Below are 26,815 nucleotides of genomic sequence, written 5' to 3' on the forward strand. Positions count from 1 at the left end.
CACTTGTTTTTTCAGGTCTTTGTTGTAAGAGAGACCACAGGAAGCACCCAACTGCTCCGCCATCTTGGCCCTGCCTCCCTGCTGGCCAGATTTTTATGTATGACTCTAAGAGATTCAAAACTTTGGGGACAGTTATCACCATATTAGAGAGGAGGAACAACAGTAAAAGGAAACCTTAGCCAGTTAGAAAAGTGCCTGTTGACTAATTTAAGACAGAACTAGCTTTAAACAAAATCTTGCTGCCATCTACTCATATTCCCAATGTTTTAGTATCTCGCAAACATTAAGACAATAAAATAGAGTTTGAGCTATTAGAAGGTGCCTCAGCAAGTTGTAAAGCTGGTGTGAAAGAAAAACAGTATTAAAAATATATACATTAATATACAAATCTCACTAACTTTTAAAGACAAGCACTAGTGTTGATATTTTCATGCCACGTCTTATATGCTTGTGCATCCCTGTGCTTGGCACAGAGGGCCTCTCAACACCTATGAGTGCATGGATGTGTCAGGGGCTGAGGTTACACCAAAAAGCACATGAGGTGAGGCAGGGTGAACTTGTCCTAAGCAGAAAGAGTGAAGTGTGGCTGTAGAATCCATCTCTGTGCTCAGTTCAGAAGAGGGAAAATTCCTGGCAAAAAAAAACTTTTTATTTTTTTCAACTTAATGGATTTTACAGTCTAACCTGGAGAAAATGTTTGAAAAGCAATGGCTAGAAAAAAGTTCGAGCCCACAGGAAGACCCCAAATTAGAGAGTCAACAATCACTAAACTGAGTTATTTATTTAAACTACATTAATTACGGTCTTTCCTCGTGCATGTCCTCCTTCTACCTTCAGGAAGGCTTCCGGGACTTTAGAAAAAGGAAAGGTTTGCTCAATAACTGGCTGAATCTGTAAAACACAAGAAGAGGTTGACTGTTGGATAAGAATACATCCATCTTTCAAGATAAATGACTCCTGGAATTAGTCTCTTCAAAATGTCTCTCAGGGCTGGACTCTCAGGTCCATTTCCAGTGCCCGTAGGTCAGGAGCTCACTGCTGCACCCAATCCTGTCTCCCCTCCCACCCCTCCCCTTTGTTCTCTCTCTAATGCATCCCACCTCTACCATGGGTCAATCTTACTTCTGCTCTGTAGTAGTCTTGTCACTCTTCTACTCACCAAAAAACCAAACCCGTCCTGCAATAGCTCCCACCACACTGGTACTGAAAAGCCGCTACCATCCTGGCCTCAGCCCTCCTGTGTGGTCTTTGCTTCACCAAAACGGTCTATTTGTTACTCTCTGAACATGCTCTGTTTGCAGCCCAGAAACCCCTCCTTTCCAAAAACTGTTCCGAGCTTTCAGCCCAGGTCTCATACTACCTTTCATTATTCCTCCAGCATTGCAATATGATCTCCCTTTGAACTGCTCTGGGACGCACGTGGCCCTCATCACATACTGCACTTGTTGATTATACATCTTAGCCACCCTGTTGTCTATGGTAAAAACCAAAGGGAGCATCCCAAGGTCCTTGAGCTATGTAGCTCTGCGGCCCCCTCACAGACAGCACACAGATTTAGTTTTTGTTTTTTTGGTTAGCTGTTTGGCGTATCTATTCAACCAGAGCTTAACGTACCTATGGAATAGGCCACCGCTTTTGTATCTCCCACAACACTCAGTGCAATGCAAGGCATGTTGTTGTTAGTTGCCTTCAAGCAGGCTCCCAACTCATGGCGACCCCATGCACAATGGAATGAAACACTCTTCCTGCACGTAGACAGGAGCTTAATACTACTCAGGTGAAAACCAATTAGATGGTTGGGAAGCAAGAGTCTCACGTGGGCTTTGTAGACTTCAGGAGAACCTGTTCCAGGCTGGAGCTGCCCTGGAGGCTTTGCTAAGCAGCAGAGTAGCTTGTCAGACTTAACAGGAAAACCATCCCAGCCAGCTTGTAAGCGGGAGTGCTGCTGGTTCTTTTTGCTACACTATTAATACTGCCAGCAAGGAGCCCTGGTGGTGCAATGGTTAAGCACTTGGTTGCTAACCGAAAGGTCAGAGGTTTGAACCTATCCTGTAGCTCTGCGGAAGAAATATGTGGCAGTCTGCTCCTGTGAGGATTACAGCCTAGGAAACCATATGGGGCAGTTCTACTCTGTCCTATAGGGTCACTATGAGTTGGAATTGACTCGACAGCACACAACAACACTGCCAGCAGCCTCGCTCTGAAATTAGGCCCCAGTTAGTACCCTTTCCCCCCTTGCAAAAATTCAACTGCACTCTTCTTTTTCAAAACTTCAAACAAAAATCTTTACTTATACATTTGTTATTTCAGCTCAACTGGCACGGGTAAACTGTCAGAAGGCATAAACCAACTCATGTGTTTTATGATCCCTTTTTGTCTACGAGAGGAAAGAGTGTGTAAGTAAATATGACACTCTGTGCTTGTGGTGATGTTCTGATGTATCGGGTACACCATCCTCTGTGTGAATTTCACAGCCCGGCACCAAAAGGGCCTTCTTTAAAGATCTGAAAATGTTTTTGTACCCACAAATCACAATGATCTCATGATAAAAGTAACACCTAGCACATGTGCCAGGCCTGTACTAAGGCTTTATATATTTTACCTCATTCAATCCCCATAACCTCCTTGTGAGGTAGGTACTACTATGTATCCCCATTTTACAGATGAAGAAACTAAGGCACAGAGAGTGAAGTTGCCCAGTGTCACACAACTGCCAGGTGGTAAAGTGGGATTCAATCTGTGCTCTCACCACTATGCACAGGGCCTCTCATAGGTCATCTGCTGCTTCCTACATCTACCCCAAAAATCTTAAAAGAAAGGAAAAGTTGCCAATGATTATAATAATTTCTCGCAGTCTGCATCTTGGTCTGCTTTCCTTGTGACCATCTGTGCCAGCTGAGGAGTCCAGGCCCTGATTCTCGGCCACCAAGATGACAGCCTGGCATATGTGCCACCATTCCCATCTGCACCCAAAGATTAATAAGCTGATTAATAAACAGATTAATTTATCATTAATTAATCATCATGGACTTCCCCAGCAAGCTAAACAGGACCTCAGACTCTTCCTCAACATCACAGCCCCTATTAACTGATCTGAGCTGCGTGTTAGATGAAACCTACTGGCCTTCCCTGCATTAAAAGTGGTTTCCTCCATTCCCAGAGCCAACACTTCAGACGGGGATTGGACTGGACTATGGGATAGAAAATGATACTGGTGAGGAGTGAGCTTCTTGGGTCAAGCAGACACATGAGACTATGTGGGTAGCTCCTGTCTGGAAGGGAAATGAGAGGGCAGAGGGGGTCAGAAGCTAGCCACATGGACATGAAAAGAGAGAGTGGAAAGAAGGAGCGTGCTGTCTCATTAGGGGCAGAGCAACTACGAGTATATAGCAAGGTGTATATAAATTTTTGTATGAGAGACTAACTTGATTCGTAAACTTTCATTTAAAGCACAAAAATTAAAAAAAAAAAAAAAAAAAGGTTTCCTGAATGTCCTACCTGGAACCCTGGTGGCGCAGTGGTTAAGAACTCAGCAGCGAACCAAAAGGTCAGCAGTTCAAATCCAACAGCCGCTCCTTGAAACCCCATGGGGCAGTTCTACTCTGTCCTATAGGGTTGCTCTGAGTGTAACTGACTTGATGGCAACTAGTTTGGTTTGTTTTTTTCAGGTATTTCCCACACGAAACCTTCTGAACTCTCTGCTCTCCTTAAAGCCCCTAGAACATCGCTTTCTGGCTGCTAACTACCTGAAAAGGAATCACCTGAGGGTTGGCTTAAAATGCACAGACCTAGGCCCCCTTTTAGAATAGCTACATCGGACTCTCCAGGGGTAGGGCAGAGACAATGCATTTTAAACTTCCCAGGTGATTTTCATGCACCCTGAAGTGGGAATTGCTGCAGCCTTTTGCCTTGTTCCTAGGGTCCTGACCTGCATCCTACACATACTCATTCCTTCCACAAACACTGTCTAAGGGCCCACCTTCCAATAGGCACTATTCCAGAGCAGGTACACAAAAGAAGCACCTGTGAGAGACATCAAGAAAAGAAAGGCGACAACATCAACTCATCATGGAGCATATGACACTAGTAATAAAAGCAACACAGTAATGGTGTTACCAGGGTCACAAAGGAACCCTGGATCCAGCCGCTCAACTCCAGAATGAACTACCTAAGCTCATCTGGCTACATTAACTCAAAAACTCTGACAGAGACCCAGACCCTGAACTGATGACACAGGCAACTTGGTTGCGAACACTTTAATCTGGCTAATCAAGCCCATTGTGGTGAATAACCCTAGAGGGCTGACGGTGGCAGAATGAGTCATTCAGCTCATCCCGTAAGTGACAATGGATAAAAAAAGACTTTCGATTAACAGGCAGGCAAATGCCACTGTTGGCTGACTATGTGACAACAGATGGAGATTAACTAAATGATGAAACAGTGTCTATGGACAGCCTCCCTCCAGGACAAAGGGATGAGAGCTAAAATCCAGAGAGGGGAGGGAAAGGTTACTCACAGTGAAGGGGGCATTTATGTGATGACGCTGCGATAGTCCACCTGGCACCAGGAGCCTGCTATAAAGCGGGGTTCAACACCACACTTCCCACTACACAGATATGGGGCTCGCAGCCGACCAGGAGACACCCACAGCAGCCACCCTCGTTTCGGTCTTGGACCCAAATGCAAGCAAGAACTTCTCCTGATTGTGCCTTAACCTCCTTAATCAAAGGCTGTACAAAGGCAGGCCCCAGGATTTGGGCATCTGCGCATTTGACAGCCCTTCACGAGGGGCAGTGAGATAGGTAAGTGAGGGGGTTGCGAGGATGGGGGTGCTTTCCAAGGAAATAAATGTGCCCACTTTGGAAAGCATCCAGGACTTGTTCCTCTGTCTCCTTGAAAAGGACACCTCTCCCAGCCAGAAGAGAGGAAACTCAGCATTCGTTTTCCCATAGAAACAACTTCAGTAACATCTGAAAATTTCAGTAGCATCGAAGCCATGAGATTCATGAGATACATGCCACATCACGGCAGATAATCCTCCTCTAGTAGATCCTAGAAATTCAACCCTATTGCTGCATTCTTTCTGGTTAGCAACCAAGTTCTTAACCACTGCGCCACCAGGGCTCCCTTATCACTGCATTCTTCCTATGGAGAAAAAATCCAGTTGCAAACAAGGAGCATAAAGTTTTGGAATGTAACTGATTGTTATATTAGGGCCTAGCTATCCCGAGAGGGGTCACTTGTCTCAGAATTCATTACATTATCCCCTAAAGCTGCACTGTGCAATATGGTAGCCTCTAGCCACATGTCGTTACTTAAAATTTAATTAATCAAAAGTAAATAAACTTAAAAATTCAGTCCCTCAGTCACACTAGTCACATTTCAAGTGCTCAATATCAATACATGGCTAGTGGCTACCACACTGGATAGTACAGACAGAGAAAAGTTCTATTGGAAAGCACTGCTTAGAAGGTAACTCAGTGTGGCCACAGCATCTCTCCATGTCCTATTGGGTGAAGCAGAGGGCCAGTGGGCCCTCACTAATGTGTTCTGAACTGAATGTAAATAAGCTACCTAGGAACTATTCTGATGCTGGCTAAAATAAAGAAATGATAAACTGAGACATCTTTATCATTGTTCACCCAAGCCTAGGATCTTTAATAGACCCATGGACTTGAAGCACACAACTTCATAGGGCTTTAATAATTACATGGAGAACATCTGTGCACAAATAAACATATTCATTAAGATAGAAGGCAGCAAAGAAAAACCTCCTTGTCATACTTGATCCCTAACCATCCACCTCCCCTCCTCAGGGGCAACCAATATTTCAAGTTCCTTGCGTATGCTTTTGAGATATTTTATGCATTGTGGTAATAAGCAGAATAATGGTCCCCAAAGATTTCCACACCCTAATCCCTAAAACCTGTGACGTTATCTTACATGGCAAAAAGGACTTAGCAAAGGTGATTAAGTTAAGGAGCCTGAGATGGGAAGATGATCCTGGATTATTCAGGCTGGGCCTGATGTAATCACAATGGTCCTTCTAAGACGGAGGCAGGAAGGTTAGAGTCAGTAAAGGAGATGCAACCATGAAAGCAAGAGTCACAGTGACACAGGGCCATGAGCCAAGGGATGCAGGCAGTCTCCAGAAGCTGGAAAAGGAACGGAAATGGATTTTCCTTCAGAGCCTCAAAAACAGGGTTCTGCCAACCCATTTTGGATGTCTGACCTCCAGAACTGTAAAATAATAAGATTGCGTTGTTTTAAGCCACTAAGTTTGTCGTAACTTTTTAACAGCAGCAATAGGAAACGAATACATGCATATATAAGCAAATATGTATAACTATTTTCCCCCAAGCACAGTCATTCTTATTAGCAGCTAACTATGGTCTGATACAATATGTTAAAAACAAAACAGAGTTTCTATAAAACAAGAGTTTTATTCAGATTCAAAGATTTGCCAACCAGGAAGCATCAAAATGGAAGTTCAAAACAGCACTCTGAAGTGGGTGCATAAGCACGCGTCTTTTGGCAGAAATTTGTACAGAGCTGGGAGGGGTACGGGGGTACGTTTTATTGGCTGACGCTCGACATGCTCTGTAAGATTCGGTCATTAAGAATTACTGTTGGCTTGGGTGTTCAACCTTAGCCACAGTTTCTTTCGTTCCAGAGTTGGTTCCTACAACAATCTGGGTGGGCCACCTCAGAATGCTGCAGAACAAGTTATTCTGGTTAAGAATGTAGTCATGGGTCGCTTACTCTAAAAAGCAGAAGCAGAGCCCTAGGACAAAATGGAGTGCAGGTCAGACCTGTGTTAGCCATTTTAGTGATGTCAAGCACCCCACTTTTAGAGTGCTCTTTCACAAAGAGAATACCAGTAATTCAAACTGCACCGGGGATGACTATTTTATTTAGGTGAGCAGAAAACAATGAAGTCTGTGCGGGGTATTTATTATTCAATTATCATCACCTTGATTTTAAAGACAGGCAGCAAGGGATGGTGGAAGGAAACGTCCTGGGGTCAGAAGACTTGGACCCTGCCTAACTGTGACAGTCACCTCTTAGGGCCTCCTTAGTATCTTCAAATGTGACATGATAGCAAGGAACAGGGGGAGATGGGGATGGTAAATTAGATAAGTGCTAAGTTTTTGTGTTTCTAATATTCTATGAGTATATAAATGAGCTATGTTTACCTTGAATATAATGTTTGCTACAGGCTCCCCATCCCTCACCAAAAGTTTGCTAAGTAGAATAAAAACAGGAAATGTTCATTGCGCTTTGGAGTAAATGTCAATAAACTGTAGGCAAAATTTCAGTAGCAGCCCATTACACTCAATGTGCTAATTATATATTGTTCTTTCTGAAACTGCCCCAGACAGTCTTAGTTATCTAGTGCTGCTATAACAGAAATACCAAAAGTGGATGGCTTTAACAAACAGAAATTTATTCTCTCACAGTCTACGTGACTAGAAGCCCAAATTCAGGGTGCCAGCTCCAGGGGAAGGCTTTCCCTCTCTGTCAGCTCTGGCTGAAGGTCGTTGTCATCAATATTCCCTGAGTCTAGGAGTTTCTCAACACAGGGACCCTGGGTCCAAAGGGTATGCTCTTCCTCTGGGTCTTCTTTCTTTGTGGTGTAAGGTCTTTCTCCTTTCTGTTCACGTCTCTTTTTTATATCTCAAAAGAGACTGACTCAAAATACAACCTAATCCTGTAGATTGTGTCCTGCCTCATTAAGATAACTGCCTCTAACCCTGACTCATTAACATCACAGAGGTTAAGATTTACAACACATCAGATCACAAACTGGAGGACAGTCACATAATTCTAGGAAGCATAGCCTAGCCAAGTTGACACATATATTGGGGGGACACAATTCAATTCATAACACAGTGTTTGACACAAACTTGTCTCTGAAAGCCCCCGGTTCCTTGCTGTGCAGAGCAGCTGCAGGGAAAGAGAAGAAACCTTTAAGGGGTGGTCATTCCCCGTCACTACATCACCAACTAAGCAGCTCCTCCTTTGCTTCTTGTATAAACTGGGTATTGACATGAATGGGTTAAAAAAAAATTTTAACAACAATTCTAAGATAAGGATCAGCAAACTTTTTCTTTAAAGGGCTAGACAGTAATTAACTTTAGACCATATGGACCACGCATGGTCTATGTCCTTTTTTTGTTTTTTGCTTTTTTAATAACTCTTTTAAAATGTAAACACCATTCTAAGCTCAGAGGGCCTATAAAAACAGGCTAGATTTGCCCAGTGGCAGTAGTCTGCCAACCCCGATTTAAGTCATAATGAAAACGCTATATAATTATCTGAAAATTCAGACTGAAATTGTGATTATGGAATAATTTCACATGTCATATGAAAGCAATGACTACGTCTGGATCTTGAATTTAGGACAAATGAACTGTGAGGTCCCTATACTTGTAAAACTTCAGCTTCTTATCAATTTTGGGCCTAACAATGGTGGGCACATGAAGGGCAACAGACCTTATTTCCAAAAATGTTTACTGAATGCAACAATGAGTAAGTGAAGGCAGGATGGTGTTGATAATCAAAGTGTAAGCATGACACTATCAGTTCTGTTGTTGTTAGGTCCCTTGAGTTGATTCCAACTCACAGCAACCCTACGTACAACAGAATGAAACATAGCCAGGTCCTGCGCCATCCTCACAATCATTGCTATGTTTGAGCCAATTGTTGCAGCCACTGTATCAATCCATCTCACTGAGGGTCTTCCTCTTTTTCGCTGACTCTCTATTTTACCAAGCATGATGCCTTTCTCCAGGGACTGGTCCCTCCTGATAACATATCCAAAGTATGTGAAATGAAGTTGCCATCCTTCCTTCTCAGGAGCATTCTGGCTGTACTACTTCCAAGCAGATGTATTCATTCTTCTGTAGTCCACGGTATATTTAATATTCTTCACCAACACCACGATTCAAGGGCATCAATTCTTCTTTGGTCTTCCTTATTCACGGCCCAGCTTTGACACGCATACGAGGTGACTGAAAACATCATGTCAGGTCAGGAGCACCTTAGTTCTTAAAGTGACATTATTGGTGAACTAACTAAAAGTGCTCTTGATTATGGATATTAACCCTGTGAGTTATCCATTTTTACTGAGTTACAAAGGGCTAACAATAATACTCACTTGGGAGGCATGACCAAGATGGCAGAAGAGCCAGATGCTTCCAGGGATCCCTCTTACAACAAATACCCGAAAAATCAAGTGAAATGATTATATTTATGACAAGCTAAGAGCCCTGAACATAAAGACAAAGACAGAAAATGGACTGAGCGGCAGGGGAGAGAGAGACCATTCAGAAGTGGAGAGGAGTTGCTGGACCTGAATCACTATGATCCCTCAGGCAACATTCCTGAAAGCGGCTGTGGCAGGCTGCTGGTAGTGTTCGGCTGTAGTTTTCTCAGGGAGAGGCAACCAGCTGCACAGCCTAGTTACACCTCTGGAACCAGAGAAAAGCGGTGCTCTAGGCAAAAGCTAAGTACTTGCATACATTTTACCACGCCCCCACCCCCAAGCCAACTTCAGCGGCTATTGATTTCCCTGGGGCTGAGATAGGCCCATTTGAGTGCCCTGAGCCACGTTCTCAGCCGTGGAGAAGGAATAAATTTACAACAGTGGGAAAAAGATAATTTGCCAGCTCTGCTAACCGGGGGAGGTCAGAACAAAAGCGGCTCCTGTCCAGGCATAAACGGTCTGTGGACTTTGAATACCTTTCCCCCCTGCATGGACCTGTGTGGGCCTACTTCAGGAGAATAGGCCCTTGCTGGCAGATGGCGGCTCTTAAGCTGTACAGTGAAGAGGTGGGTGTTTGATATTTGACAAGGCTTTGCCTATTAAACAGGGTCCTCACCTACCCACGTCAGTGCCCTAAGGCTTGGTGGCTTCACTCAGGTCACCCAGCCACTCGCAACAGGGGTCCAAGGATAACTGGTACCTCCCAGTCCTTACAACCAAACACAATGGGTGCCCATGGTCTGTCTGCAGAACCCACCCACCTGTACACTTTAGGGAACAGGGACACGCTTTCCTCAGAGACGCTCGGGACAGTTTTCAGCCCCTGCCTTGTTCAGAGTGTGACCCCCTGCTGAAACCAGATACTGGTATCTAGACCAAACACCCCTGCCTCTCTAAGACGGTAGGACAGAGCCTGTACCACACACTTGATGACCAGCTACCTGAACACCTGAGCTGAATCCACACAAGAAAAGTGAATGGACTCATAAACTCACATACCTGATAACAGCTCTAGCCATCTGGTGACAGGACGTCAGAGCCCCAAAGGTGGAAATAATCAAGCTAGCTCACTCAAGCAACCCATTTGGGTATATCAAAACAAAACGAAGCAAAAAACTAGGATACAGTAAGCAAACATAAAATAAACTAATACAATAACTTATAGATGGCTCAGCGACAACAGTCAATATCAAGCCACATAAAGAAACAGACTATGATCGCTTCAACAAGCTCTCAAAACAGAGTCAAAGGATCTTCTGGATGAAGATGCCTTCCTGGAATTACTGGAAACAGAATTCAAAAGATTAATATACAGAGCTCTTCAAGACAAAAGGAAGGAGATGAGGCAATATGTAGAACAAGCCAAGGAACACAGATAAAACTGGTGAAGAAATTAAACAGGTTCTTCAAGACATAATGAAAAAATTAATAAGCTGCAAGAAACCATAGAGACAGTAATCAGAAATTCAGAAGATTAACAATAAAGTTACAGAAGTAAACAACTCAACAGAAAGTCAGAGGAACCGAATCGAGCAACTGGAAGGTAGAATTGCTGACCTTGAAGATAAAGCACTTGGCACCATTGTATCTGAAAAAAATCAGATAAAATAATTTTAAAAAATGAAGAAAGCTTAAAAAGCATGTGGGACTCTATCATGAGAAATAACGTACGAGTGATTGGAGTACCAGAACAGGGAGGGATAACAGAAAATACTGAAAGAATTGTTGAAGATTTCTTGGCAGAAAACTTCCCTGATATCATGAAAGATGAGAAGATATCAATCCAAGAGGCTCATCAAACTCCACAAGGTAGGTTTTAAAAGAAAGTCACCAAGACATATTATAATCAAACCTGCCAAAACCAAAGACAAAGAGACAATTTTAAGAGCAGCTAGGGATAAGTAGTCCGAGCTTATCCTTATTGACTGTCCTTTGTAGGAAAGGAGAGTCAATAAGAATAAGCTCAGACTACTAGGCAAAAAAACCATGCAGGTAAGAAGGCAATGGGATGACTTCTATAAAGCACTGAAGGGAAAAAATTGCCAACCAAGAATCATGTATCCAGCAAAACTGTCTCTCAAATATGAAGGTGAAATTAGGATATTTGCAGATAAACAGAAGTTTAGGGATTTCGTAAAACCAAACCAAACCTACAAGAAATACTAAAGGGAGTTCTTTGGTTAGAAAATCAATACTAGCAGGTAACAACCCAAGACTAGAACACTGGACAGAGCAATCAGGTGTCAACCCAGGCAGAGAAATCACAAAAATAAGTCAAGATTAAAAAAAAAATCAAAAAAGGGATCCAGTGATGTCATTATGTAAAAGAAGACAACATTAAAATAATAAAGAGGGACTAAGAAATGTAGTCATAGATCTTCCATATGGAGAGGAAGACAAAGAGATATAAGAAATAAAAGTTAGGTTTAAACTTAGAAAAACATGGGTAAATATTAAGGTAACCATAAAGGAGACTAACTATCCTAAACATCAAAATAAAATACAAGAAAAAAAATAGACTCAGCAAAAACAAAATTAACAATGATGAATAAGAGGAAAAGGCAATATATAAACCACTCAGCACAAAAAATGAAATGTGAAAAAGAAACCCTCAACACACAAAAAAAGACATAAAAATGACACCACTAAACTCATACCTATCTGTAATTACGCTGAATGTTAATGAACTAAACGCACTGATAAAGACACAGAAAGTGGCAGAATGGATTAAAAAAACACGATCCGTCTATATGCTGCCTACAAGAGACATAACTGAGACTTAGAGACACACCTTAGACTTAGAAACACAAACAAACTAAAACTCAAAGGATGGAAAAAAATGTATCAAGCAAACAACAATCAAAAAAGAGCAGGAGTGGCAATATTAATTTCTGACAAAATAGACTTCAAAGTTAAATCCACCACAAAGCATAAGGAAGGACACTATAATGACTAAAGGGACAATATGCCAGGAGGATATAACGATATTAACTATTTATGCACCCAGTGACAGGGCTGCAAGATACATAAAACACACTTTAACAGCATTGAAGAGTGAGATAGACAGCTCCACAATTATAGAAGGAGACTTCAACTCACCACTTTCGGTGAAGGATAGGACATCCAGAAAGAAGCTCCATAAAGACACTGAAGATCTAAATGCCACAATCAACCAACTCGACCTTATAGACACACAGAAGTCTCCACCAACAGCAGCCAAGTGTACTTTCTTTCTTTTCTAGTGCACAAGAAACATTCTCTAAATAGACCACATATTAGGTCATAAAGCAAGCCTTAGCAGAATCCAAAACATCGAAATATTACAACGCATCTTCTTTACCATAAGGCCGTAAAAGTGGAAATCAATAACAGAAAAAGCAGGGGAAAAAAATCAAACACTTGGAAACTGAACAGTACCCTGCTCAAAAAAGACTGGATTATAGAAGACATTAAGGATGGAATAAGGAAATTCATAGAATCTAAAGAGAATGTAAGCACCTTCTATCAGAACCTTTGGGACACAGTGAAAGCAGCACTCAGAGGGCAATTTACATCAATAAACGCACACATAAAAAAAGAAGAAAGTGCCAAAATCAAAGAATTACCCCCGCAACTTGAACAAATAGAAAGAGAGCAACAAAAGAAACCCTCAAGCACCAGAAGAAAACAAATGATAAAAATTAGAGAACTAAATGAAATAGAAAACAGAAAAACAATTGAAAGAATTAAAAAGACCAAAAGCTGTTTTTTTTTAAAAACTCAACAAAATTGATAAACCACTGGCCAAACTGACAAAAGAAAAGCAGGAGAGGAAGCAAGTAACCTGAATAAGAAATGAGATGTGCAATATTACAACAGACCCAACTAAAATGAAAAGAATTCTATCAGATTACTATAAAAAATTGTACTCTAACAAATTTGAAAACCTAGAAGAAATGGATGAATTCCTGGAAACACACTACCTACCTAAACTAATACAAACAGAGGTAGAACAACTAAATAGACCCATAACAAAGAAGAGATTGAAAAGGTAATCAAAAAACTCCCAACAAAAAAAAAGCCCCGGCCCTGATGGCTTTACTGCAGAGTTCTAATAAACTTTCAGAGAAGAGTTAACACCACTACTACTAAAGGTTTTTCAGAGCATAGAAAAGGATGAAATACTCCCAAACTCATTCTAGGAAGCCAGCATATCCCTGATACCAAAGCCAGGTAAAAAAAAAAAAAAAAAGCACCACAAAAAAAGAAAATTACATACCTATATCCCTCATGAACTTAGATGTAAAAATCCTCAACAAAATTCTAGCCAATAGAATTCAACAACATATCAAAAAAAAATAATGCACCATGACCAAGTGGGATTCATACCAGGTATGCAGGGATGGTTCAACATTAGAAAAACAATCAATGCAATCCGTCATATAAATAAAAGACAAGAACCACATGATTTTATCAATTGATGCAGAAAAGGCATTTGACAAAGTTCAACCAACACCCACTCATGATAAAAACTCTCAGCAAAATAGGAATAGAAGGAAAATTCCTCAACATAATAAAGGGCATTTATACAAAGCCAATAGCCAACATCATCCTAAATGGAGAGAGTCTGAAAGCATTCCCCTTGAGACTGGGAACCAGTCAAGGATGCCTTTTATCACCACTCTTATTCAACATTGTGCTGGAGGTCCTAGCCAGAGCAATTAGGCTAGATAAAGAAATAATAGGCATCCAGATTGGTAAGGATGAAGTCAAAGTATCTGTATTTGCAGATGACATGATCTTATACACAGAAAACCCTAAAGAATCCTCAAGAAAACTACTGAAACTAATAGAAGAGTTCAGCAGAGTATCAGGATACAAGATAAACATACAAAAATCAGTCGGATTCCTCTACACCAACAAAAAGAACATCGAAGAGGAAATCACCAAATCAATACCATTTACAGTAGCCACCAAGAAGATAAAACACTTAGGAATAAATCTTACCAGAGATGTAAAAGACTTATACAAAGAAAACTACAGTACGCTTCTGCAAGAAACCAAAAGAGACTTACATAAGTGGAAAAACATACCTTGCTCATGGATAGGAAGACTTAACATTGTAAAAATGTCTATTTTACCAAAAGCCATCTATAGATACAATGTAATTCCGATCCCAAACTCCAACGACATTTTTTAATGAAATGGAGAAATAAATCACCAACTTCATATGGAAGGGAAAGAGGCCCCGGATAAGTAAAGCATTACTGAAAAGGAAAAACAAAGTGTGAGGCCTCACTCTACCTGATTTTAGAACCTATTATTTTATACTGCCACAGTAGTCAAAACTGCCTGGTACTAGTACAACAACAGATACATAGACCAATGGAACAGAATTGAGAATCCAGACATAAATCCATCCACATATGAGCAGCTGATATTTGACAAAGTCCCGAACTAGTTAAATAGGGAAAAGACAGTGTTTTTAACAAATGGTACTGGCATAACCGGATATCCATCTGCAAATAAATGAAACAAGACCAATACCTCACAACATGCACAAAAACTGACTCAAAATGGATCAAAGACCTAAATATAAAATCTAAAACGATAAAGATCATGGAAGAAAAAATAGGGACAATGCTAGGAGCCTTAATACATGGCATAAACAGTATGAGATACACTGCTAACAATGCAGAAGAGAAACCAGATAACTGGGAGCTCCTAAAAATCAAACACCTATGCTCACCCAAAGACTTCACCAAAAGAGTAAAAAGATTACCTACAGACTGGAAAAAAGTTTTTAGCTATGACATTTCCAATCAGCATCTGATCTCTAAAATCTACATGATGCTGCAAAAACTCAACTACAAAAAGGCAAATAACCCAATTAAAAAATGGGCAAAGGATATGAACAAACACTTCAATAAGAAGACATTCAAGTGGCTAACAGATACATGAGGAAATGCTCATGATCATTAGTCATTAGAGAAATGCAAATCAAGACTACAATGAGATTCTATCTCACTTCAACAAGGCTGGCATTAATCTAAAAAACACAAAATAATAAATGTTGGAGAGACGGGAACACTTATACGAAGCTGGAGGGAATGTAAAATGGTACAACCACTTTGGAAATCTATTTGGCGCTTCCTTAAAAGACTAGAAATAAAACTACCATATGATCCAGCAATCCTACTCCTTGGAATATTTCCTAGAGAAATAAGAACAGATATATGCACACCCATGTTCACTGCAGCACTGTTTACAATCGCAAAAAGATGGAAGCAACCAAGGTTCCCACCAACAGATGAATGGATAAATAAACTATGGTATATTCACACAATGGAATATTATGCATCGATAAAGAACAATGATGAATCTGTGAAACATTTCATAACATGGAGGAATCTGGAAGGCATTATGCTGAGTGAAATTAGTCAGTTGCAAAAGGACAAATATTGTATAAGATCACTATTATAAGAACTGGAGAAATAGTTAAAACAGAGAAGACAATATTCTTTGATGGTTACAAGATGTGGGAGGGAAGGAGGGAGGGAGCAGGGTTTTCGCTAATTAGATAGTAGATAGTAGATATTAGATAAGAACTATTTTAGGTGAAGGGAAAGACAACACACAATATAAGAGAGGTCAGCACAACTGGACTAAACCAAAAGCAAAGAAGTTTCCTGAATAAACCAAACAATTTGAAGGCCAGCATAGCAGGGGCAGGGGTTTGGGGACCATGGTTTCAGGGGACATCTAAGTCAACTGGCAAAATAAAATCTATTAAGAAAACATGCTGCATCGCACTTTCGAGAGTGGCATCTGGGGTCTTAAATGCTAGCAAGCAGCCATCTAAGATGCATCAATTGGTCTCAACCCACCTGGACCAAAGGAGGATGAAGAACATCAAAGACACAGGGTAATTACGAGCCCAAGTGACAGAAAAGGCCACATAAACCAGAGACTCCATCAGCCTAAGACCGGAAGAACTAGATGGTGCCCGGCTATAACCGATGACTGCGCTGACAGGGAACACAACAGAGAACCCCTGAGAGAGCAGACGAGCAGTGGGATGCACACCCCAAATTCTTGGAAAAAGACCAGACTTAATGGTCTCACTGAGACTAGAATGACCCCAGAGGTCATGGTCCCCACACCTTCTGTTTGCCCAAGACAGGTACTATTCCTAAAGCTAACTCTTCAGACAGGGATTGGACTGGACTATGAGATATACAATGATACTGGTGAAGAATGAGCTTCTTGGATCAAGTAGACACATGAGACTATGGTGACATCTCCTGTCTGAAGGGGAGATGAGAGGGTAGAAGGGGTCAGAAGCTGCCCGAATAGTGTAGGGAAGGAGTGTGCTGTCTCATTAGGGGGAGAGCAATTAGGAGTATATAGCAAGGTGTTTATAAATTTTTGTATGAGAGTCCAACTTGATTTGTAAACTTTCACTTGATGCACAACAAAAATTAAAAATAATAATACTCATTTGGATTCCAATAATCTGGATACTTCAAAGCCAGATTCCATTTTTACTAGGACAGTTTAAGACACAAGTGACCAGTGTCAGGTTTCCTCCATAGTCCCAGAAGCAATTCTCTAATGAAGTAAAACAGGCAAGAGGGCAAGACAATAAATAAAGACAGAACGGGGCTAGAAGGTAAGCCACAAGAGCAGTTCCAGACACTAAATATACAAGTTAGGATTCCTAAAAAGTGGCTATTTAAAATCCCATCAAAATTATAAATGCACATATCTTTTGATACAGCAATTCCACTTCTAGAAGTAGAAATGGATATACTCACAATTAGGTACATAACCCAAGTAATAGGTTATTTATTCACTGAAACATTATTAGTATGGAACTATGAAGTAGTTTTTAACAAAAAAAGAGGAAGCCTTTTATATCCCGCTATGGAACAAAGTCTAAGATATACTAGAATGAAGGAAAGAAGGGAGGGAGGGAGAGAGGAATAAGCGGAGGGACTGAGGGACGGAAGGACAGAGGAAGGAAGGAAGGAAATTTATGTACATAACTTCCCCCCTATTGATACACAGAACATCTTTGGAATACCGAAGAAACTAGTAACATTGGTTGCCTGGGGCAATGAGAATCTTAGTGATGGGTCAGGGCTTCAAAGATTTAACTATATACCCTTTCCTATATTTGGGATTTCAAACTTTGTGAATGTACTATCTGTTCAAAAACTTAAACTAAAGGTATTTTGAAAGAGTTAGCTTTGTTGGTTGAGGCCCTTACAGTGTCAAAATTCTCTTCAACAACTCGAGTTCTTCTATCAGAGACCTGATAATCAGATTTACTAAGCGCTTAGCCTAAGCTTGGAAAAATTTAAACGTCCTTGTCCAATTTAGCAAATCTGTACCTACTACACTATATGTAAAGAAGATCTGTTGTGTTATCCTTTCCAGGCTCCCAGTGTAAACAGGCAATGACCTCTTACCAAAGACTGAACAACCTTCTCCTAGGGGAAGCAGTGGCCTGATAAGACACCCCAGCTGACTTCATTGTGGTGTCCAGTTTCACATACCAGCTTCCACAAACCCAGAGCCCTTCACCAGCATAAGTGACTCCAGAGCCCAAATAGCCATGGTCAGGAGAGGGGAGAATCACTCACCCTCCTTCAAGGACACTTCAGGACATCTTTATTTTTATTGTGTCCTCTTTCAGCTATTCTATTAGTTATCTGCCAAAATTAATAGATAGATATATACAAGCCATCTTTCTTCTCTGTTGGGTAAATAGTAATTTCCAGGTAGAGACACAATTACAGTATTTTGAATACAAAGGAGCAATGATAAGCATGTGGACAGCCTGTAGCAGACATGAGGACAAGCACAATCACTGGTGTACTCCTGGAGGACAGAACTCTCTAATAATGGGGATCCAACCTCATGAAGCACTTGTGTAGAACTATGGGCCAAATTACTTGATGAGAGTTCATTCTTTCTTCCTAGAAATAAAAGAAGCTTCCCTGTGGGGTGTGACACGAACCCTCCAGAGAGGCACTCATTTACACAGTCACAATAAGTCTCAGCCCTTTTCAACCCAGTACAGATCAACACTTACAGGGGGTCTGAGAAAAGGCGTGCAAACTCAGAACCAAAAAATTTGGGAAACAGTAACAGACTATCTTTTATTATATAGTTACTTGGCTATCATGAAAAAAGTACACTAAATGCACAAAAATGAACCAGTAGTTCCTAAAAATAACCTTTTCGGAAACTGAAAATGGAGAGATGAAATGGGATAGCAAGGGGCAAGTGCTGGCAGAATAAAGCCCACCTCCAGGGGCTCTTTCCAAGTGGTTCAGCATAGATCATGCAATGGTGACACCGGCCCTGCTCCAACCCCTTTCCCTGCCCATTGCAAAATGACAAGAACAAGGCAACTTAAGCTAAAGTCCCTCAATCAGCCTCAAGCACTAGGAATGCAGCTGAATGGTGGAGAGGGAAAGGCAAAGGCAAAGGGCAGAGAGTCAGGAGGTGTGAGTCTGGTTCCACTTCTGCAAACTTCAGCCTGTTCCTTTATCTCTTTGAGCCAATTTTCTCATCTATAAAATGAGAATCAGGTAGGATGACCTCAAGCAACCCTCTAAGATATGTAAGATTTGTTGCCCTATAATTCCACGTAAGACCATAAATATCACTGACAGAATATGAGTTCACTTTCTAGGTTATCCCTCCAGAGGTAGAATGTCACAGCAGTTAAGGCCACATAAGAACATAAATGACCAGGCAGTAGATGAGAAGTCATTCAACCCCCAGCAGCCCTGAAGGGCCTTATGACATCCAAAAAAGGACGGCCAGACGATAAGCAACCATCCCTTCCCCACACAGTCCACTGCAGGACAGACACGAGTAGGCACAGAATACCAACCAGTGACTTCACCCGTATCAATCCTCATCCATGCCCTGGCCATTGACTCTGTGAAACATGCCATTTATTCAATTTTACTACACTAGCCTGGGAATCGGGAGACTGGGGACCTGACCCTGGTCCCCCCTTTGTCGGGATTTAGATTCCAGTGTTTGTTCCCCCTGTTCCTGTAGAAATCTGCTTACCTCCAGAGCAGCCTCACCTTCTGACTAAAGAAGCTCCAAAAGCTAATGTAAACTCCCAAAAGCATTCCCACCTTCGTAACCACAGATCTCCTTTGTGTAGAAACTTCCTTCTTTCCAAGACCATTACCAAAGTATAAGCAGCCGACTCGTGGATCCCCGCTCTGCCACCATCTAACCAAGCATCCTTGGGAAAATCACCTAACCTCTCTGGGCCTGCCTCTTTATCTATAAACCAAGGGGGTGGACCAGATGGTATATTCTCTTTTTCATATGCAGCAGTCTGTCTATGATTCCCATGGAGAACCAAAAATACAGCACTTAAATTTGGCCATGTGAGGCAGTATATAAATTGGACAAGCCCACCTCTGGAGAGCTCCTGTTGACTAGGGTTGGTGGGCAGGCCACTGAGCATTAAAAGGATCCTCTAGCAATACAAAGGGCTGCACGTACCTTTCCCGCATCCACCAGTTCTGCAATTAAGTCTAGACATGGACCACTGGCCATGAAAAAGGCCCAGCGATAATGGACTCCTTGCCAGAAATGCTAAAAAGAAGAAAACAAAAAATGTCAAATACAGGAAAGGAAAAAGAATTTTCTGGGTGACTAAAACAGACAAACAATTTCCCATTTCACACTGATATAGTGGGTTATATCCCTAGTACCTTACATAACTGACAGACAGCGAATGCTCCATAAGTGCTTAATAAATAAATGAATGAACAAAGACATACCTACGTGAATGCAGGCTTCTTCACCAAGCTGTGACTGATAAGCAAGTGAGCACAAGAATGCTCTCCTTAAAATGATATTCTAATAGTGTTACTTACAGAACTTATTCTCCAGAAGAAATTAGGAGCTAATCTACTAGGCTTTCCCTATCAAAGTTTAAATGAAGCCCAGAGCCACAGGAAAAGACATTTTTAACAAATTTAAGAATGCCTTGGGGATAGTAAGACACCAAAATGTGATATTCTCAGAAAAGAAATCCAATCACATCTTTTTTTCCTGGCTGTGACAGAAATAAGACAGCTTTCAGGGAAAAACAAAGTGTAGAATTCCTTACGGGTCGTGGCTGGATCTTCCCCAAATCAGCTATGGTAAGTTTCAAGTCACCCAATTTATTATGGGACAAAGCCTCCCCAAAGATGAGCAAAAATCTTACACCAAGAAGGTTCAGAACCACTCTACTGCCATTGTTGTTGTTAGCTGCCATACAGTTGGCCCCTGACTCATAGAGATCCCTGTACAATGGAACGGAACACTGTTCGGTCCTGTCCATCTCCATGATTGGTTGCAAATGGACCACTGTGATCCCTAGTGTTTTCACCAACAGATTTTTGGAAGCATATAGCCAGGCATTTCTTCCTAGTCCATCATAGTCGGGAAGCGTCACTAAAACCTGTTCAGCATCATAGCAACATGCAATCCACCACTGACAGACGTGGTGGCTGCAAATGAGGTGCACTGGCCAGGAATCAAACCCAGGTCTCCTGCATAAAACGTAAGAATTCAAATGCTGAATCACCACTGCCCCCACTCTACCCCCATACCCATTTTTAACTATTATTCTTTATGTTGAAGGTAGGGTGGATCATTATAGAAACAAGTGAGCTTAGGTTTGCCATTTCCTGCCCAACCAAACTTTGGGATCATCTTGACCCACCCAAATGATATTGTTCCTAAGGTCATCTCAATGTTTTATTGTCCCTAAGGTCATCTCAATGACCTACCCAACCAAACTTTGTCAGATGGGAGCTATCCAGAGGTAGTAGGGGGTTAGCCAGTACCATGCTACCTCCCTTCCCAACCCCCACCCACACTGACTGCTAGGTCAGCATCGAGTTCTTTGCTCACCCTCTGCCCCACAATCCCTCAGCCATGATACAAGCTACGCTGATAGCACGAAGCTGACAAGTGCAATGGAACTCACTTGCTAGTCTAGCTCAGCCACTTACTTCTTGTGTTATTTTGGGCAAACTACCTCTTTCAGCCTATTTCCTAGACTGCAGACTGGTGATACCACCACCTACTTCACAGTTGCTGAAAGCATTAAATGAGAATGTATGTACAATGCCTGACACATACAAAGTACTCAATAAGTATTTGTCCAGTGCTGAGAGTAAAGCTTATGGAGGATAAACTGGGGTAGTACCAAATCAGCATTTAAGAATGTAGAAAAGAAGAGAAAAATAAGCTGTTGTCTAGGCCAGAGCTTCCTCACTGGTCTGCCAAGAATGGTTTACTGGTTGAGTGTCCCTACAATTTATTGTCTAACTGGGAATAATAAAATTAAAGAAGGCACCATTAATAGTTACCCCAGGACAACAGATGCAAACAGAGACAGGTTCACCCCAGAGCAGGTATGACAAGGTATTGATTCCCCTCAGCCCTCAGGGTAGAAAGGTAAAGCCTAGACTGGTGTAAGTCTCCAGGTAGGTTGCTCTTGGTCCAAAACAGCCTCATTGTACTATTCAAATACCACCATTTTCTATGTGCATCACAGCATGAAAGAGGTTGGTCCAGGTTAATCGAAGCAATTAACTTGAAAAAAAAAATCTGTTTGAAGGCTGATGGAGCTAGCTATATACCAGAAGCACTGGAAGCGTTCCAAGCTTACAGTGGGCCCAGTCCCACAGAAGGCCTGTCCATGTGCTCCTCCCTGAGGTCTGGCCTCACAGACCACAACATTCTGGTAACTGTTTAGAGTACTAAGAAGGAATAGAAATGGTCACAACTGCTACATCTATAATTCTTTACAGCATGTTGCCCCATAAAGCGAAACTTTGGGCCTGCAACAGCAAAATTTTTATATTCTGCTGTAAGGGGTGTATGGTTTTTTTTTTTTTTTTCTTCCAGGCCATTATGGGAGAGAAAATAAACTGAAGCAAGCGGAAGAGTCTGTAGTATCACAATGAGGCTTTAACTGGCAACATTCTCAGAAAGACATCAGAAACTACTTAAAAGGTTTTCACGTGAGACTACCACTATCATCTTTCAAGCTGGGGGAAAGAGAAAATGAAGAGAGCTGTGCCTTTGTCATCTCATAGGACAACTCTGAACGTTAGCTGGTAAGAGGGCTCAGTGGAGTACAAACCGAGAAATCTTACAGAAAATTTAGACTTACATTTTAAGGCACTTGGAAAATCTGGGTTTTGTGAAAAGAGAAGGAAGACAAAGGGCAGCTAAGGTTCCCTTCACCAGAAAGCACCCTGTAGCCACTGTTTCTGGCTGGCACCTGAACCAAATTAAAATATAGAACACCAGAGTGCAGTGGTTGGTTTGTTCATCTCTATCACCTACACATATTTCATACAAATTGAGTTGTGGTCTCCTCTCTCACAGCTCTTCTTCTTCTTTTTTTAACCTCTAAGCCATTTAGTGAATACACAGTACTCAAGACACTGAAGTTCTAAATTTCACCACAAGAGACCCCAAATTAATTTCCAGAACAAAACAGAAGATGAACATTAACTATCAAGCCAGTCACCTCACAAATGTGTGTCAGTGTTGGCTGGGTCAACAGTGACTCACAACATTTTTCCACTGAGGAACCTCCTACTGCCTTTTTCCTGAGGCTGAAGTATTTTGTGTAATTAGAAAAATACAATTTATCTGTATTATTTTGTTCTACCACCTATTTCATTTCAATAATTCGGATTTTAAACCAATGATCAAGAATGACCAACAGTTGATAACATGAAATTATATAAACCCCTGTCACAATTGTGATAACAGGCTAAGTAGCGAGCATAGACCCTGCTATCAGCCTTATAACTAGGGCTGGCTTGTTCTAGTCTCTAAGGCCCACCATACACTGAATGTGTTCAGTTGGGCAATACAGCTCCATGCGACACTGGTAACAGTGGCCCCAGTAACAATCAGGCTGACCAATCAAGGCCCAGAAACTCCCAAAATGCCATCAATAGCTAGAGTTCTGATTCACATGGGGTATGCAGTGTTAGCACAAGTTGATAAAATTCCAGCAGAGGCATGACTGTCCTATTAGCCTTTGTAGACATATGTGTGTTAAACCTGGTGAAACAGAGAAAGGGCCATAAGGTATAGGCGAGAAGAAAGCAGAAGGTATCCCAGATAGAATCAAAAGAGGTAACAATGACTGATAATAAAGCTAACATTTAATAAGAGTTTTTTATGTACTAGGCATTATGCCAAGTTCTTCACATGGATTATCTTGTTTAACCCATACGATGATACAATAGATGTATTATTAGTCTAAAAACAAAAGGAAAAAATGACGTAAAACTGAACAGAAGATTTCAAAGAGCAGCTCGAGAAGACAAAGTAAAGTATTATAATGGCATATCCAAAGAGCTGGAGATAGAAAATCAAAAGGGAAGAACATGCTCAGCATTTCCCAAGCTGAAAGAAGTGAAGAAAAACTCAAGCCTGGAGTTGCAATACTGAAGAATTCTATGGGAAAAATATTAAACAATGCAGGAAGCATCAAAAAAAGATAGAAGGAATACACAGAGTCATTATACCAAAAAGAATTGGTTCAACCATTTCAAGAGGTAGCACGTGACCATGAACCGATGGTACCGAAGGAAGAAGTCCAAGCTGCACAGAAGGCACTGGCGAAAAACAAGGTTCCAGGAGTTGACAAAATATCAATTGAGATGTTTCAACAAATGGATGCAGCACTGGAAGAGCTCACTTGTCTATGCCAAGAAACTTGGAAGACAGCTTCCTGGTCAACCAACTGGAAGAGATCCATATCTATGCCTATTCCCAAGAAAGGCAATCCAACCGAACGCGGAAATTACCGAACTGTATCATTAATGTCACATGTAAGCAAAATTTTGCTGAAGATCATTCAAAAGTGGCTGCAGCAGTATATCTACAGGAAACTGCCAGAAATTCAGGCCGGATTCAGAAGAGGATGTGGAACCAGGGATATCATTGCTGATGTCAGACGGATCCTGGCTGAAAGCAGAGAAAACCAGAAGGACGTTTACCTGTGTTTTATTGACTATGCAAAAGCATTCAATTGTGTGGATCATAACAAATTACGGATAACATTGCAAGGAATGGGAATGCTGGAACACTTAATTGTGCTCATGAGGAGCCTGTTCATAGATCAAGAGGCAGTTGTTCGAACAGAACAAGGGGATACTGATTGGTTTAAAGTCAGGAAAGGTGTGTGTCAGGGTTATACCCTTTCACCATACCTATTCAAGCTGTATGTTGAGCAAATAATCCGAGAAGAACAGAGCATCAGGATTGGAGGAAGACTCACTAACAGCCTGTGTTATGCAGATGACACAACCTTGCTTGCTGAAAGTGAAGAGAACTTGAAGGACTTACTGAAGTAGATCAAAGACCACAGACTTCAGTATGGATTATACCTCAACATAAAGAAAAAAAAGTCCTCACAACTGGACCAATAAGCAACACCATGATAAACAGAGAAAAGACTGAAATTGTCAAGGATTTCATTTTACTTGGATCCACAATCTACACCCATGGAAGTAGGAGTTAAGAAATCAAAAGATGCATTGCACTGGAAAAATCTGCTACAAAGGACCTCTTTAAAGTGTTGAAAAGCAAAGATGTCACCTTGAAGACTAAGGTGCACCTGACCCAAACCATGGTATTTTCAGTCGCATCATAGGCATGCGAAAGCTGGACAATCAATTAAGGAAGGCCAAAGAATTGATGTCTTTGAATTATGGTGTTGGCAAAGAATATTGAATATATCATGGACTGCCAAAAGAATGAACAAGTCTGTCTTGGAAGAAGTACGACTAGAATGCTCCTTAGAAGCAAGGATGGTGAGACTGTGTCTACATACTTTGGACATGTTGTCAGGAGGGACCAGTCCCTGCAGAAGGACATCATGCTTGGTAAGGTACAAGGTCAGCGAACAAGAGGAAGACCCTAAACAAGATGGATTGACACACTGGCTGCAACAAAGGATAGTAACGATTATGAGCATGGCGCAGGATCAGGCAGTGTTTTGTTCTGTGGTATGTAGAGTCAATATAAGTCAGAACCTACTCGATGGCACCTAACAACAACAACAATTATTAGTCTACTTTTATAGGTACGATGATTAAGGTTATGTGTTAACTTGGCTACGATTCTCAGTGGTTTGGCAGATATTATGAAATCGTCCTCCATTTTGTGACCTGATGTGAGCAGCCAATCAGTTGAAACGGGAGCTTCCTTGGGGGTGTGGCCTACATCTAATATATATGGATGTTCTGGCAAAGCTTGCACTCTGTCGATCCCATATCCAACTGGTCATCTTCTGACCTCTGGTTCCTGGGGCATGAGCCAGCAGCCTGTCATCTGATTTACCAATTTTGGTATTCACCAGCTCTTGCAACCCTGTGAGCCAACAGCCTGCCTTATGGCCTGCCGATTTTGGGTTTGTCAGCCCCTGCAGCCACATGAGTCAGGAGAAGCCTAATGCCTGACCCATGGATTTGGGACTTGCTAGCCTCCACAACTGTATGAGCCATTTCCTTGAAATAAATATCTGTGTGTGTGTGTGTGTGTGTGTGTGTGTGTGTGTATACTGGTTTTGCCCCTCTGGAGAACCCAACCTAAGACATTAGGTGAAGACAGTGAGGCTTAGAGATGTTAAGTTACATACACAGGTTCACACCGGTACTAAATAGAGGCCAGAATCTGAGTCCAGTTAGTGTGACTTCAGGTCCATGCCTGCAGTCACTGGCCATGCTGTTTCCATAGGCAGAGAAACTGGCTAGGTGGCAAACCAATTTCCAGAAGCATAGACATGTGCTTGCTCCCCTCATCCAAGATTCTCCTTCCTACCTTTAATGCCTTAGAGCCCACGGTCACTCCAGTCTGCAACATGCCATCTGCTATGCCCAGTCGGTCCATGTTCAAGAGGAAAGGAGTCACCAAAGTCACATACGTGGCTCCTGACCATTTCTTGAGAAAATTTAGAGCCCATGTTTCAGTAGATCCACCAACATTATCGAGGATAAAATCAAACCTGAGGAGAAAGAACAAAAAACAAAACATCCTACTCAGTCTTTATACAAGCTCTGATCTCTCTTCACTCTCATTGTCAGATGACTACAGGGTTTAATTTCAGTGACAGCTCACAAATCGCCCTGCACCATGCTATCCAACACAGGCATGAAAATAAAAGAAAAATACATACTCAGTCACTGGTTCTCTGGCTTTTCTCCAAGGTAAGTCAAATATTACTGTTTTTGTCTTATCATAAAATCGTATTTTCCAATACTTTAAGAATGGCTTAAGCAAGTAGTTTCAAACCAAGGGTGATTTTGCACCCTCCCCAGGGGACACATTAGGCAATGTCTAGAGACACTTTCGTTTGTCACAACCGGCAGGGAGTGGGAGGGTGTTACTGGCATCTCAAGGGGGTAGAAGCCAGAGATGATGCTAAACATACTACAAAACACAGAACAGCACCCTACAACCAAAACAACTATCCAGTTCAAAATGTTAATAGTT

At 41.5% G+C, this 26,815-nt stretch overlaps 1 protein-coding gene across 7 annotated transcripts in view; it reads right to left on the reverse strand.

The window, feature by feature from the left end:
- Window positions 1-762: 762 nt before the first annotated feature.
- RTN4IP1 (reticulon 4 interacting protein 1) overlaps window positions 763-26,815 on the reverse strand; it is a 55,667-nt gene continuing 29,614 nt past the window's right edge. For 4 of the 7 annotated variants that reach the window (XM_010601340.3, XM_003404314.4, XM_064289375.1 and 1 more), the window contains 3 exons: window positions 26,144-26,327; window positions 19,793-19,885; window positions 763-891 (listed from right to left, as the gene is read on the reverse strand). In XM_010601340.3, the coding sequence (XP_010599642.1) occupies window positions 784-891; window positions 19,793-19,885; window positions 26,144-26,327 (385 nt within the window). In that variant the 3' untranslated portion in view covers window positions 763-783. The other 3 variants (XM_064289369.1, XM_064289374.1, XM_064289372.1) reach the window with 3 other exon arrangements.

Source organism: Loxodonta africana, chromosome 1 (genome assembly GCF_030014295.1).
Source record: "Loxodonta africana isolate mLoxAfr1 chromosome 1, mLoxAfr1.hap2, whole genome shotgun sequence".
NCBI lineage: Eukaryota > Metazoa > Chordata > Mammalia > Proboscidea > Elephantidae > Loxodonta > Loxodonta africana.